Source organism: Marmota monax, unplaced genomic scaffold, assembly GCF_021218885.2.
Source record: "Marmota monax isolate L192 unplaced genomic scaffold, Marmota_monax_Labrador192_F-V1.1 WCK01_AAM20220418_F8-fsc00360, whole genome shotgun sequence".
NCBI lineage: Eukaryota > Metazoa > Chordata > Mammalia > Rodentia > Sciuridae > Marmota > Marmota monax.
In genome coordinates this window covers 210,427-226,175 of record NW_026694905.1, presented here as the reverse complement: position 1 = coordinate 226,175, position 15,749 = coordinate 210,427, and the positions used below count along the sequence as shown (strand labels likewise).

General features: G+C 47.6%; 1 protein-coding gene across 1 annotated transcript; it reads right to left on the bottom strand.

Annotated features, from left to right (window-relative positions):
• Positions 1–376: 376 nt before the first annotated feature.
• Positions 377–1,402, bottom strand: LOC124080934 (guanine nucleotide-binding protein G(I)/G(S)/G(O) subunit gamma-10-like). Its single transcript, XM_046427003.2, has one exon. The coding sequence runs from the start codon at positions 1,385–1,387 to the stop codon at positions 1,181–1,183; it is 207 nt and encodes a 68-aa protein (XP_046282959.1). The 5' UTR covers positions 1,388–1,402; the 3' UTR covers positions 377–1,180.
• Between the last annotated feature and the right edge of the window lie 14,347 nt (positions 1,403–15,749).

Here is a 15,749-nt window from a genome sequence, read left to right as displayed (position 1 = left end):
GCTTCACTTAGCATAATCTGCTCTAGTGCCATCCATTTCCCTGCAAATTCCATGATTTTGTCATTTTTTAGTGCTGTGTAATACTCCATGGTGTATAAATGCCACATTTTTTTTTATCCATTCATCTATTGAAAGGCATCTGGGTTGGTTCCACAGTCTAGCTATTGTGAATTGTGCTGCTATGAACATCGATGTGGCAGTATCCCTGTAGTACGCTCTTTTTTTTTTTTTTTTTTTGTCATAGAAAATGATGAATTAAACAGAATTTATTTCCAAGATCTTCAAAGATTATTCCAAACACGAAGTATCCTTCTAAAAGTATCCCAAATTAAATCAAAGGCACATCATCAAAGTCAAACACTTGTGACATGAAGAATTCTTTTAGGTCATAATATTTTCACATTACTTTGTTTTTAATCATTTGCAATGCTCTGTATGTAGGTCCTACTTTAAACATTTTTTTAAAGGCATGAAATAATGTAGTATCTTTTTAAAAGTGCAACCACAAAGTAAAGGAACTTAAAAAGAGTTCAAATCTGCTTCTTACATAAAATGAGACAACCTAATATATATCATAACATGAATCTTTCTAAACAACACCTCTTGTGTTAAATAAAACAATCTTCTTATTTAGAAAAAATCAAGGCATCATTTGATTAGTAAAGTCTATTCTTCCCCCACAATTTTATACTTTCTTATCTTCATTTAGTAATTATAAATTTATGATAGAACAAATTTTATTATAGTATAAAAATCTTAGGAACAACAAATTACAAATACTCCATTTTTTTTAAATAAACAAAAGTGTTTTCCTTCCTAAAATGTAAACATCCAGTTAATAAAACATACATGATATTCTAGGTATAGCAACACCAGTAACTCACTTATTAAAGAGGTGTATTTTAGTATATTGGTGGTAAGGTTTTTATCTTAATACAAAGCACTTCTTCAGGAGAACCAAGCCATTATTACTTAAAACAATTCTATTACTTCACTCAGTTTCCTTATTTGAGTAGAAAATCATTAATTTCTGTAGAATTTTGGCTGTAAGATCAGGACACTGGAAAGGTCTGAAATATCTCAGTCATTTGGCTAAAGAAAAGTGTTTTCTTGAGACTTGGAGTCAGTCATTCATTACTTTGTGCTCGAAGGCATTTCTCAACAAACTTCTTCCAAGTCTTCAAAGTAAAATGCAGGATCTGGGCTCTCGGAAGGGGTTGCTTCCGGCTGGAACTCCAACCAGCAGAGCATCCTTACAGGCATTCTGCATGCAGTACTGCTGAAGCTCTGCCGCAGCCTGAGAGACCTTGATCCTCTCCACGCTGGCCTCCAGCTTGAGCTGCTCCACCAGGCGCTGCAGGGCGCTCACGCTGGCCCCGGAAGACATGGCGGCGGCGGCGCTGACTCCCTGTAGTACGCTCTTTTAAGGTCTTCAGGGAATAGTCCGAGAAGGGCAATAGCTGGGTCAAATGGTGGTTCCATTCCCAGCTTTCCCAGGAATCTCCATACTGCTTTCCAAATTGGCCGCACCAATTTGCAGTCCCACCAGCAATGTACAAGAGTACCCTTTTCCCCACATCCTCGCCAGCACTTATTGTTGTTTGACTTCAGAATGGCTGCCAATCTTACTGGAGTGAGATGGTATCTTAGGGTGGTTTTGATTTGCATTTCTCTGACAGCTAGAGATGGTGAGCATTTTTTCATGTACTTGTTGATTGACTGTATGTCCTCCTCTGAGAAGTGTCTGTTCAGGTCCTTGGCCCATTTGTTGATTGGGTTATTTGTTAACTTATTGTCTAATTTTTTGAGTTCTTTGTATACTCTGGATATTAGGGCTCTATCTGAAGTGTGAGGAGTAAAAATTTGTTCCCATGATGTAGGCTCTCTATTTACCTCTCTTATTGTTTCTCTTGCTGAGAAAAAACTTTTTAGTTTAAGTAAGTCCCATTTGTTGATTCTTGTTATTAACTCTTGTGCTATGGGTGTCCTATTAAGGAATTTGGAGCCCGACCCCACAGTATGTAGGTCGGAGCCAACTTTTTCTTCTATCAGACGCAGAGTCTCTGATTTGATATCAAGCTCCTTGATCCATTTTGAGTTAACTTTTGTGCATGGCGAGAGGAGGGGATTCAGTTTCATTTTGTTGCATATGGATTTCCAGTTTTCCCAACACCATTTGTTGAAGATGCTATCCTTCCTCCATTGCATGCTTTTAGCCCCTTTATCAAATATAAGATAGTTGTAACTTTGTGGATTAGTCCTACTGTTTATAATATTGATAATATTTTCTTGTGTTGTGAGATGCTTATGTAACCATTTAAAGGCCACCAAACGAAAAAGAGTAATGTTGGCTGAAGTCCTTGCAGCACAGTCAGAGGGGGGAAATGTGGGGACAAGTGCATGAAGTACTGCATACATGGCATATGTTAAGGGTGTCTGACTGGCAGGCCACTCCCTTAGTGCTAGCTAGGTGTGTGAGCAGCAGGCCACTTACCCTGTAGATAGAGCCCTGGGCATAAGGCCATGTATTGAAATCCCTGTGCTCGCTCCATACCTCACTCCTCAATTGGTCATTGCAAGGACAGTTAGCAGAAATTGCATTGGTGGCTTCCTGTTGAGAGCCACAGCCAAAGGGACCCCAGCAAACTTCCAGCTGCCAGCAAACTTCCAGCTTCCAGCTGATGATTGGCTCACAGCGGCCCCAGCAAACTTCTAGCTGCCAACTGATTGGCTCCTCTGCGGTGATGCTCATTGGGCTGTTTCCCCGCCCTTTCAGACCACAGAGCTGCTCACTGGGGGACTTTTTTTTGGCTCCGCGCCCGCGACCCAGCCAATCAGCCTCAAGAGCAGGAGGAGTGGGGGAGGTGGAGAGACTTGTGGGAAGCCGGTGGTGGCAGTTGGGCTCTGAGGGTTTTTTCTGAGGAGCTGTGTGGTGTGGTGTGTGTGTTCTAAAAATAAAGTTCATTTCTTTTGACAAGTGGCTCCTGAATTGTGCCCAGCCAGACTGCGGCAGCTGCCTATACTCTGCTTAGCTACTGCCTGAGTATATATACATGGTAATGTTCAATAAAATCAGATCTGCTTCCTGCTTGGTCTCCTGAGGTCTTGATTAGTGACTTCACAGTCACACTCTCCTCTACCCTGTTCCGTGGACCTCCTCATTGGATGAGAGAGAGCCCAAGAACCTAGGGGCTAGGGTTGTGGCTCAGCAGTACAGCGATCACCTAGCATGTGTGAGGCCCTGGGTTCAATCCTCAGCACCACATAAAAATAAATAAATAAATAAAAGTATTGTGTCCAACTACAACTAAAAAATAAATATTTTTAAAAAATGTATACCTAAATTTTTCCCTTAAAACCATGAGCATACATCAGATTTCTCTATTATGAATACACAAATCTAACACAGAGCAATAAAATGCATACCATTAGCTATCTATTCAAATATATGCACAAACATTCACAATATCTCACAATGCCCACAAAAAAACATAGAATTACCACTACCACTCAAATGCACATACACAATTCACACACCATTTCCTAAAACCACATTTCCAATACCACTAGAATACATGTTAAACTCATCCATGTGCAATTAATACACACTTTAAACAGATAAAATATAGGACTGGGTTTGTGGCTCATTGGTAGAGCACTTGCCTAGCATGTGTGAGGCCCTGGGTTCGATCTTCAGCACCACATAAAAATAAATAAATACAATAAAGGTATTGTAAAAAATAATTCTTCAAAAAAAGATGAAATATATACATGACATGATGCAGATTACACACACCTAATTCCTCTCCCTCAAAACATACACAAAATTGCAAAAGTCGTTATTATTAAAAATTCCACACTTGGCAAGGCAGTTCGTGTCACACAGCAGCCTTTCCACACCTAAACACAGATCCTTATAATGTCTTGATACTCCTTTGGGAAATGTACATACAGTAATGGAACAAGATCTAAATATATACACAATATGGTAGACATACCATTATGACAAGTATTTACTATCCCTCTGTGGTGTCTCTAAATCCTGACCTCACTGAACTCAGGTTCAAATACCATGTCAATTGCCTTGGCTAATGAAGTATAAGGAGAAATCTCTGTCACACATGACTCCCTCTATTCTTGTCCCAGATGGATTGCTCATCTCATTTGGATCTAAGGTGAAAAGACCATATTGACTTAAAACTAACCAATGGAAGGTAGGCAATGTAAGTGAGGAACAAAAATTTATGTATGGAAGTCATGTAGATGCAAAATTATATTTTTATATCAGATAATCTAGCACATTCCATGTCCCATATACCAAAACAGAAAAATGTGACAATGTATACACACACACACACACAATCCTGTCAAAACTCCTCAAATACACATACATCCTCAATCCCTTAAAATTATACACACATCCATAATACTCTGACTCAAATACACACATCCCAAACCCCAATCCCCAGATGCATATATTAGATAACTTAGCCAACTCAAACACATGCATAAAACTTGTACAAACTACGAATTCACAATTCTCTGTCCAATAAAATTCAATGTGCACTTTACATAACCTCACCCTCCTCAAATACTTGTTGAGCCTGCCTACAAACTCTGAATATTCACATAAATAAACTACCCAAAGAATCATCATGAAAGAACATATAAGCCCTTCACCCAATCAAAATCCAATTCTCTTAGCTTACAGCTGCCCTGTCACTCACAGATTATCTGCACACTATAAACCCAGCTAGAAATGCACAAGACCCTCCCTTCTTGGAAACTCCCTAGTCCAAAGTTATGGGAGAAGGTCACACCTGAAAAGAAGCTTGACCATGACAGGCACGGTGGTGCACAACTGTAATCCCAGCACCTTGGGAGGCTGAGGCAGGAGGATCAAGAGTTCAAAGCCAGCCTCAGCAACAGTGAGGTGCTAAACAACTCAATGAGACCCTGTCTCTAAATAAAAGACAAACTAGAGCTGGGGATGTGGCTCAGAGTGCCCCTGAGTTCAATCCCCAGTAACCACCCCCACTCCAAAAAAAAAAAAAAAAAAACAAATGTTGACCACAGCAAAACCCACAAACCACATACAAAAACCTTGATCACTTAAGTCTTATTTAAATCTACTGGACTGGAACTCTTGATGACATATACATGAATAAGATACGACATACACAGCCCACACTCCAGAAGAGGCTATTTTTTGAAACCCTAGGGCAACTGATTCACCCACCATATTTTCCTTGGAGCCTACCATCTTCCATTCCAGCAGGCTAGCTTGTTTCTAATAAAGCTCATTCTCACTACTTCTCAAGTCATTGACTCTACTGGGTTACAGTGAAAACACACACACACACACACACACACACGATGTAAAATGCTTAACAAAACACTAGCAAATTCTCTCCTGAAATTATTCATATCAAAAATGTATATGCTTCCTGGGCCTGGGGCTGGGGCTCAGTGGTAGAGCACTTGCCTAGAACATCTAAGGCACTGGATTCTATTCTCAGGACCACACAAAAATAAATAAATAAATAAAGGTATTGTGTCCATCTACAACTGAAAAAAAAAAATATATATATATGCAATGCTACCTTTTAAACCTCTCGTACACAGTTCTCACAGCCCCTAAATTCACACATGTAAACCTAAACATATAAACCTAAATTACTCTGAACATATGCAAACAACTCCCACAATCCTGAACACAAACACACATTTGGTTTTTCCTTCCTCAGAATGGAAATGAAAGTAATGAATTTGAGCTCAACAGAAGTAGACTATGTTGGACACGGACATCTGCAACCTGGATCTATTCTCAATGAAGGGACTCTTTTACCAATTTCTGAGAATGCTGCTGGAAACAGCCTTGGCTGTCAGCTCCTTTGACCTCTGCATCAGCTATAGAGAGCACCCTCAAGAGCTCTTACAACTTTCTAGGGAGGTTTCATGGATAAATGTGTAATAAAAAGCTGAGCACAGCCCTAATGACAATATTAATCCTCCCCTGACACATGAGGCTAGCTGAGACTGATTGGGGGCCTGGGTCGTATTTCAACTTCTCCTCAGCCTGATTATGCAGTATAAACAAAACCATGATGTTTCTTGTTCTCATCAGAACAAAAGAAAGCTGCAACTTTGTGCACTCTTTTTTTGCATAAGAAATTTGTTGTGAGCACTTACCACCAAGTAGAAAAGAAACCCTGAGGGAGTGGGTAGTAGAGTTGTTTATGCCTGGGGATGGGTCAGAGACAGATACTTGAAGAGACGACTGATGTATGAGTTAGCTTTTTGTCATTGTGAAAAAATACCTGAGAAAATCAAATTAAAAAGAGGAAATTTTACTTTGGGTCCTGGTTTCACAGGTTTGTACCTCTGTTACATGGTAATTTGGACACATTGCTTATAGGAGGTCTGTGGGAGAACAGTACACTCAACTCACAACCTCAGGACGCAGGGCTTCCCACCACCTCCTAGAACTGGAGGAGCTGAGAATCCTGGTGCTGGAAGGGCACTAAGGGGTGCCTCAGATCAAACCCTCTTACTTTCCTAGGAGGAGCTCTGGATCATTACAGTGTTATGGCTCAGATCTTAAATGACTCCCAAAAGTTCATGTGCAAAAGGCTTCGGTGCCAACCTGTGGCACTATCAAGAGATGGCAGAACCTTTAAGCAGCAGAGCCTAGGAATTGGGGGTGTGCTCTGGACGTGATGTTGGGACCATGTCCCCACATTTGCTTCCTTGCTGCCATGAGGTGAAAAGGACTCCTCCACCATGTGCACCTGCTGTGGTATACTGTTCTCCCACAGGCCTCCTACAAGCAATGTGTCCAAGTTACATGTAACAGAGGTACAAACCTGTGAAACCATGACATAAAATAAATTTCCTCTTTATAACTTGGTTTTCCCAGGTATTTTGTCTTAGTTACAAAAAGCTGACACATACATCAGATGTCTCTTCCAATGTCTACCTCTGACATATCCCTAGGCCTAAAAACTATACTGCCACTCCCTAAGGGTTTCTATTCCACTAGGTGGTAAGTGTTCACATCAAATTTCTTATGCAAAGAAAGAGTGCACAAAGTTGCAGCTTTCTCTTGTTCTGATGAGAACAAGAAACATCATGGTTTTGTTTACACTGCTCTCTAACAGGAGGGCTCCTACCCACTCCACAGACCTATTCCTGTCTGGTGGCAGTCCCTACAGCTCCTCATAACTGCTCCCTAGGTGAGAGCATCTCTCGACCCCTTCCCTCAGTTCAGCCCTCTTTGCCTATGTCTATGAATTCATTGCTGATATGGAGGCAAAGTCTATGAAAGTCTACTGAAAACCTTAGAATCCTAATATTTGTTGAGTGATGTGTGTCATGAGAAGGTCTTCCTAAAGTTTTTTTGTAATGAGGTAGGGGAAAAATTTTAAGATGTTAGCAGACCACGGCTCAGCTGTTGACTAGCATGGCACAGGCTGGCCAAGGTCCCGGGAAACAGGAGACTCTGACCAACCCTACCCAGTGCAGAGAGACCAGGAGGAGCTTCTTCAACTGAGTTTCAATGAAGGTGCAGCTAACAAAGGGCATGCATCCACAAGGGGCCAGTCCCTGTGGTCACCGTCAGAAAACAGAGCACATCAGTAATTGGGGGAGTGGTTCTTGCTGGTGGTGTCAGTTGACATTTCCCTAGGGTGCTGTGACTTCTTCCCCTAGAAGCCAGGCCTTGTCCTCTCATCAGGCCACCTACTCAGGAAGACCATGGCCATGCTGGGGATCAGTCCAAACTCACTGTCCAGCATCATTCATGGGAGGAGAAAGAAGCTGTCTAAAAAATAACACTATTTCCAGGCTTACTTCTAGAAACCTGTTTAAAGGCACAGGGAGACCAAGAGCCAAAAGCATCCCTCCATCCAAATGAGACAAGAGGGCCCAAAGCTGTCAAGAGGCACTTGATAAAAAATTGTGCCCCTGCCTGTGATGCTCATGGCTGCCACAAATGCCTCACAGTACTCAAGGCTTTTGTTTACATACAGGTCCACCCTGATGATTCCACCCAGTAGTGGAGTGGCTCTAGATGACTCCATCCCTTTGGGGCCCTTCAGTGGTCCCCAGTCTGATGCCCAAGGAGCCCCTCCCCTGCCTGTGCCTATGGAGAAAGACTGTGGGTATCTGGAAGGACACTGTGCATGCCTGAGTTCACCTTTTTAGTTCAAATAAGATTCCTTCCCCATCTCCTGATGCAGACAGTCCCTCTACCACTTCCCCTTCTGCCACAGCATGAGTCCTAATGAAGGCTCTTAGGGATGGGTAGAGTTGATGTTCATGACTCTCATCTCAACTGGAGCAGGTCAAGTTGGTTGCACTGAAAACTGGCAAACTGGGCAGGTCAACCTGAGGGTGGTGAGCACAGAGAGTGACCCAGAGCAGTGGAGAGCTGCAGGAGCTGCTAGGTCTGGCCGTCAGATGATCTCCAGGGAAGTGTTGGAAGTGGCTGGCTACTGCTCCCAGGAAAGCAACAGGAGAGCCTCTACCACTAGAAGCTGAGGGTCACTGACGTTCAACGTCAGGACTATTAACACTATAATCCGAGAGCCACCAATCTGTCCTCAGACCTCAGAGCTGCCAACACCAAGGGAGATGTGCTTTGGCTCTTCGTGATTCCTCTTCATGCCTGGCCCTCAGATGATTGGTAAGAGAGACATTTAAGGGACACAGATCATGAAGGGATGCACAGAGACAAGATCCCCTAAACCAAGTGACCCCTTTTCAGTGGGGTGATGAGTGGGGTTCTGGGAGCTTGTTGGCTCTTTTCTCCCAGGACCAGTGGAAGGACCAGCCTCAATCCAGAGGCAAGACCCAGTGGACAGACACTTGTGCGCCCTGGTGCCTGGCATCTCCAGTTACCTCCTCCTCTCAGTTCTCACTGCATGGTGCTACACAGACTCTATGGCAGGAGCAGCAGCCTGAGAAGATTTTTCTTACAAATCTGCCTTTATTCCAAGTGACACAAGGCCAACAAGGTCCAACTTCTCTCCAGGCTTGAACATCCCACCCCCTCCCTCTCAGTAGTCTCCCTCTGCCCTCCCCCTTCCCAATCCCCTTCCCTTCCCTGTCTGAGGACTGGAAGGAACCATCCTGAGTGAGGAGGAACTCTTGGTGTGCAGAATGAAACGAGGGTGAGACCTCACCTGAGGGGCAGCCACCCCAGAGGCCACCCACCAGCCCTACTGTCCATAGAGCCTCCTTTTCTTCTTCGAGTTGCTTGGTGCCTTGCACTTCCTCTTCTGAGGCTGTGAGGTTCGAATCTGCTTCAGATGCAGGTCTTTCCCTCCAGTGACCTCCAGGGGAGGCCTGGGGTGAGGCATCTTTTCCACGTTGCGGGAGCATCCAGTGAGAGCGCTCTTCTTGGACATGGCAGCTGGAGGAGGATGGGGGAGGAGGCTGCCTGTCTGGGCAGGTGGGGCCTGGGGTGCTTGGTCTCCTGAGCAGAGGGGTTCCTTGAGAGGGCCCTGGCTCTGGCACAGAGCCCAGGGCAGCAGACGGTGCTGGGAGACTAGGAGGAAGTCCAGGCATTGGAGGCCATCATCTACACTGAAGCCATTGACTGGTCCATGTGGCCCTCCAGAAGAAGTAGCTCCTCTGTGACCACCAGCACCTTTTCCCCTCAGGTTTAGGGAGGAGGATTTGTGGTTCTGGGGTGGATGGTTGGACCGGATGGCCCCCAGTGAAGGAGACACTTGACAGCTCGGGAGGATAGCAGTGTCCTTTGGACCCAGCAGTCCTGGCTCTGTGGCCCTGCGCCTCTTCACGTCCTGGGAAGTCACCTCTGGGGGCCAGTTCTGCGTGCAGACCCCTTGGTCAGTGCAGTGTTTACGTTTCTCTGCTCCTTGGCTGGCAGCTGCCTCAGAAGCTCTTGAGTCCTGTTGGGACATAACATGACCTTGGGGCACCTGCAGAGGTGCCTCTCCACCATTCAGGAGGGGATGGGCACTGGCTAAGTCTTCTTTATGCATGATGAGGGCCAGAGGGACCAGGGACCATATGGTGTTGAGAAGTGGAGCTGACACCCGTCTTGGTCTCAGAGAGACAAACTGAGCCTCTACTGGCCACCCTGCTGGCTTCCTTTCGGCTTGATGCCCTGAGCCTGTCATGACTCTCCTGACTCCTTCCTTTCCCCCCCCACCTACATCCTCTGCCCTGGAGCATTCACACTGAAGGAGCCATGTGTCACAGGCAGGATAAGGATAGATATCTGCCATATCCACTTGGTGTCCTTCTCCAAGTCCCGGTAAACCTAGTGTCTCTACCTCCATAGTTCTATGTGGCGCCCCTTTCTGCTGCCCTGCCTTTTGTTTCTTCCCAATCCCTGGTGCTCCTGGTGTCCCTGCACCTGTTCATCAGGTGCCCCTGCCTCTCTTGGATAACTGGTGTACCTCCTGCCTCTGGTCTGCTGGGAGACCCCACTTGCCCCCCTCTACCTGGTCAGGGGTGAGTCCTGCCTCTTGCTCCAGCTCTTGTGTTAGGCCCAAAATATTTATATACGGCTCAGAGCAAAGTAATTCTTCCAGGAACTGGGGGTGAATCATGGTCTCCACCTGGGAAGAGAAGGAAGACATTGTGAGTGACCCTGGTAGGAAATGGCCCCAAGTCAGGAAGGCTTCTTGGAGAACAGGAAGCAATGATGATCCCATCCTGTTCCCCACCACGGGGTTGTTAAATCCCAACCACCAGCTACACACATGTACAGAAGCACACACACACACATACACAATGTTGGGAATCTAAGCTCCATTCTATGGGTCCTGAAACCTTGTGGACACCAAGATTGTATCCCAGCCCACCTGGTTAACAAAGTCCTCATCAATGTAGCTCAGGAGACTTGGATCTGGGTATAAATCGTCGTCCGTTGGCTGTTGCTCCAGTCCTTCCTCTCCCAGATTTGCAGCAAGGTCTCCTGTGGACAAGTAGAAGGGCTCCCACATGGCAAAGTTGGTAGGCCCGAACAGCTCATCCATGATGTCCGTGAGCTCTTGGATGGCTTCAGGTGGGATCTCCTCGGGCGCCTTGGTCTCGCATGCCTTAGTCTCTGGTGCCTTGCATTTGGCTGCCAATGAGCAGGCAGGCTGTGCTTTAGGGGTGGTCTTTCTGGAGGCGCACCCTAGGACAGGGAGGACCGGGACGGTGCATGGCTGGGGGATCCAATGTCTCCCAAACACTTGGTAGTAGGCAGGGTTCAGGGGACCTAACCTGGGACATGCACTGGGACAACCATACAAGGACCCAAGGAAGGTACCAGTGCACCAGTTGCAACATCTAGGAGAGCCACGTGGGAGGAAATTCTGAGCCACTGATATTCCACACACTCTGCCTAGCCAGACCCAAGCCCCCAGCAGATGGTGTGTTGGTTCTTTAGACAGTCAGGGCAGGAGAGGAGCTACGTACTTGGCCCAGTCAATATGCAGTTCAACAAAATGGGTGGCAGGGACCTCAGGTGATAAGGGGGCTGTTCTGCTTGCAAGACCAAATCCCCCATACTGAAGGAAATGTTCTTATTTGGGACAACAGCCTCCTCTGGCCCTTGGCACCCTTTGGACACTATCATGGGTTCTTGTGGGAAAGTGGGGACCCTACCTGGCTGTTGCACATTCTTAGGGGCTGGGGGCCTTGGTAGATCCCCCCTTGGAGGTACAGGAGGAGGTAGGCACTGGAAGACCCCTGACAACTGCATGCTTGGATCCTCCATCTCCTCTGCGGCCTCAAACTCCACGTACCTAGGTGGGGTTTGGGTAAGGGAGGCACAGGCTGAGCTGAGAATCAGGTGAGACATACCAGGCAGGTGCAAGCCCCATACCAGGCAGGAGCTGGTGGCAGAGATGTGGAGCTGTGTCCTGCCTACAGTGTGCCGGCCAGTCCCAGGAGGGAGGTGCTACTAAGGAAGAACCACAGTTCTGCGGAAACACTACATCAGTCAGAACCTGAAGGGAATCAGATCTGAGGGACCCAGGTAGGGTCCCTAGGTGACCCTTGTTCTGGCTCTCTCCTGATTCTGCCAGGAACCACACAGACCAGGTAAGTGCCAGAAGCTGGTAGGGATGCGATTTATGTCAGGGAACACCGGGGATCCTTATCCAATTCAGGCATACTGACGCTGGGACCATGGGCCCTGGAAGGATCACCTGGGAGACCAAAGGACAGGAGAGGTCATGTGAAAATGGAAGCTGAACTGAGAACATTGGGTTGCTTCCAATGAGGGCTGGTTCTTTTCCTTCTCTTCCCTTGTTAGAATGGCAAGGATTATATAGAGAAAGGGCAGTAAAGTTCAGGGATATGTCCTCAGGGCATCTGAGGTGCTGGATGCCCCTGACCATGCGATCCCCACTGCCACCCTCTTCTGGAACATCAGGTTGAAGTAGTGGCCACTTTCATGAGTTATAATCGATCCCACTCTGTAAAGAGGTGCCAGTTCCCAGGTAGTGGCCTGTGTGAGCCTAGTGCAACTTTTCACAAAGCACAAGGAGACCCTCTGGCTGAGCTGGTTACTCCTCCCCATCCTGACCCTGCACCTCAAGGCAGGGTTGGGATCAGGAGTATGGAGGCTGCAGTTTCTGGGATTGTTGCAGAGGGAGTGTCCAGGCCTCCAGCTAGAGGAGCCGCTATCTGGAGAGCCAGATGCCTCCGAACCAACACATAGGTAGGTGACAGGCCCTACCAGACCCAGCTGTGCAAACCATATCCTCCAGCACTCAGGTCCGGGCCCTGAAACCTGACTCACTTTTCTGCAGTCTCATGGAAGGCCATCCGGTCAAAGTTGCTTGTGCGTTGCCATTCCTGCAAACCCTTCCACAGGGTCTCCTCCATGGTTATGGTGGGCTCCAGTTCAGAGAGAGTCCGAAGCACTGGGCTGGAATTCATTGGGATCAGTCAGGATCCACAAGGTCACCCTCCGTTCTCATCTTCCCAACGTTCCCTCCTACCTGTGTTACATCTGCCCCATCATGTTCATCTCACAGCATTAGCATTTAGACTCCAGGACACTGTTCCTTATGTCAAACATTAACACCAAGGTCTGCATTGGCCTTGGGATTTTACTTGGGTTCTTCAGTGGTGTGGTGTACTAGGTGCTAAATGTCTTTTTATCCTCCAAATCCACCTGTTGAAGTCCTAACCCCCAAAGTGGTGGTATCTGGAGATTGTCTTTGGTGTTTAGGAGGGTTTGATGAGATCCAGAGAGTGGGGCTTCATGAGGGCATTAGTGGTCTTCCTGGAGAAGGCAGAGACACTGAAGTGATGTCAGTCATGTGAGGACGCAGGTGAGCCAGCCATCTTCTCTAGCAAGGAGAAGAGAGTGCTCTCATGGGACTCTGGGTCAGACACCCTTCCTGTGGGACTCCAGACTCCATAACTGTGGGAAATGAACGTGTGGGGTTTCATCTACCCAGCCTATGGTGTTCAGTATGGCAGCCCAAGCTCACCAAGACCATGCAAAGAGTGGCCTGGGAGCAGGGTTACAAACTGGGGCAAAGATGAACATCCCCATCCAGAATCCAAAGAGAAGCTTCCCCATGAGTGCCACATCACCGCAGGATCCTGATCGGGGTTTCAGGACAATGTGTGTGGGTGTGTGCAGTGTTCAGCCTTGGGTGAACAGTACCCCTAAACCCACTTCTCCGTGTGATGTCCTTTGTGCCAGGAACAATCAGGTCCATGGTGGAAGGTGAAATTGCTAGGGGAGGGACCATCTTATGGAGTGAGACGGGCAACTCCAAATCCTGGCTCACGTTAGCTCCGGGACCTCCTCTGACCTTGAGTCTCCGTGTGATGGAGAAGATCATTGGAAACAAAGATTGCTGCACTCACAGGGCTCTGATGGGCACCTGGGATGAGGCACATTTCATCTACTGGTGCAAGATCAATGTTCCTGGGAATGTTGGCCTCTCAGCTCGCCCCCCACCCTCAGGACCTCCCTTCCAGTTTTCTAACATCCCAGCCTCCTTTGTCCATCCCATGCTTTTCCCTCTGTCAGAGCTCCAGGAGGAGTTCTGGGTCCCTGGGAAGAACACTCACACAAGGAAGCAAGAAAGTGCTTCCACATCTGGAGTCTGAGGAAGGTGCCTGTGGACCAGGGTCTTGAAATGCTGCCAGCACCTGAAATCTTCATAGTTGCTCTGAGGTCCACTGGAGTCATCTGCTGGCACCACAGACTGGAAGGTGGGCAGTGCGCCTTCCCCATACACTCCATCTGGTGATTGTTGGGCGTTCACTGGGAAGACGATGGGGGCCAGGGGGGCAAATGGCGGTGGTGCTGGAGGGCGAAGGCCCAGGTGCCAGTGGATCCCATAGTTCTGGATCCCCCCACTGGCTGAGGCAGGCACAGTGGTCCTCGGGGCAGAAGGTGCCGTGAGGAATGGAGCAGGATGCTCCACACCCCCACAGAAGGCCCCTGGGGCCCTGAAGTTGAGGGGTGCCTGAGTGTGGGCAATGTTCTGAATATGAGGAGGCCCTGCTGGCCTCAGTTGTGGCCCATGTTGTCCAAAGGTGGACAGCCCTGGCACATATGGTTGTCCAGGGTAAGTGGACAGCACCAGAGGGTTACTCTGGGAGATGGGTGCAGTCACCCGTGGTGCCAAGGGAAGCTCCCAGAATGGCTGGTGTGTTGGCACAGGGGCAGCTGGAAGAAAGGGCAGGCCCCGGAACGCAGACATGTGGGCACCAGGATTGACATTCATGTCTGGTCTCTGGGATGCAGATGCTGTGGAGGCAAAGCAAAGGGAAGAATGGAGGGGGGGAAATGGCAGCAGGATTGAGGTCCCCCAGTTTCTTACTTAGTGGGAATCTGAGGACAAATGCTCACAGTTCAGGGCCCTGTGGGCAGGCAAATTGTGCAGTTTGCAAATGTTCCTGAGTGAATTTCATGTTGTGTTCCCTTTGTCATAGTTCTACCCAGAGAAAACTGGTTCCCAGGACACCAGGACTCCCTGAAAGCTGTCAGTGGACTGTGGTACCTCAGCTTTCCCTGCCTCTGAGAGGTCCCTTGTGCATCCTTGGCAGACAATCCATTGGCCTCCTAGGTGACTCCCTAGAAATGGATCAATGTGACTCTGCTCAGTGGCACCATGCCCCTCCCCATGCTCGCCAACAGGGTAAGGGACCTTCCCCTGGGCAGTTCTAGGCACTCCAAGGTCATTTGTGAAGGTGACAGGTTCTCAAGATTATTGCCCCATCACCTGCTCAGCCTTCTTATTGCTTATACTCCGTGTGTACCCCTCCCCTTCTTTCCTAGACTTGCACAAACAAACAAAAATCCCCTGAATAAAATCTGTCCCTAGCTAGGGGCTGAGGAACCCTGAAGGTCAGCCAGAAGCACTTCCTGCTCAGAATGTGGGTGCTTCTCCCAGAATTTCCCACAGTAAACACTAAATGGGGGACAGATTCTGGCCTGCCATGTCCCCAGTGTTCATTGGTCCCTGCCATGATACACAAGCTCTGTTCCCAGGGAAGAGGTCTGTGTGATAGACACTGATTTCACTGAAACCCTCTCCTGCCCTGACCAGCAATGGCTTCTGAGGATCATGGAAGGTGATGGCATGGTGAGGATTGGGGCATTTCAGAGATTTTCACAGCCACTGGTCATGTTGGTACTGGGCCTGGGAATTGGAGCCATTATGCAGTCCTTTTCCTTTGAGCTCCCAAACAAAGGAAGGAAAATGTCACAGAGAACCAGGTCTGCACCAGCTGCCAGGTGTGGCCAGGTT

Excerpts from the sequence above, each read along its gene's own strand:
- LOC124080934 (XM_046427003.2), bottom strand. The coding sequence starts at position 1,387 with ATGTCTTCCGGGGCCAGCGTGAGCGCCCTGCAGCGCCTGGTGGAGCAG.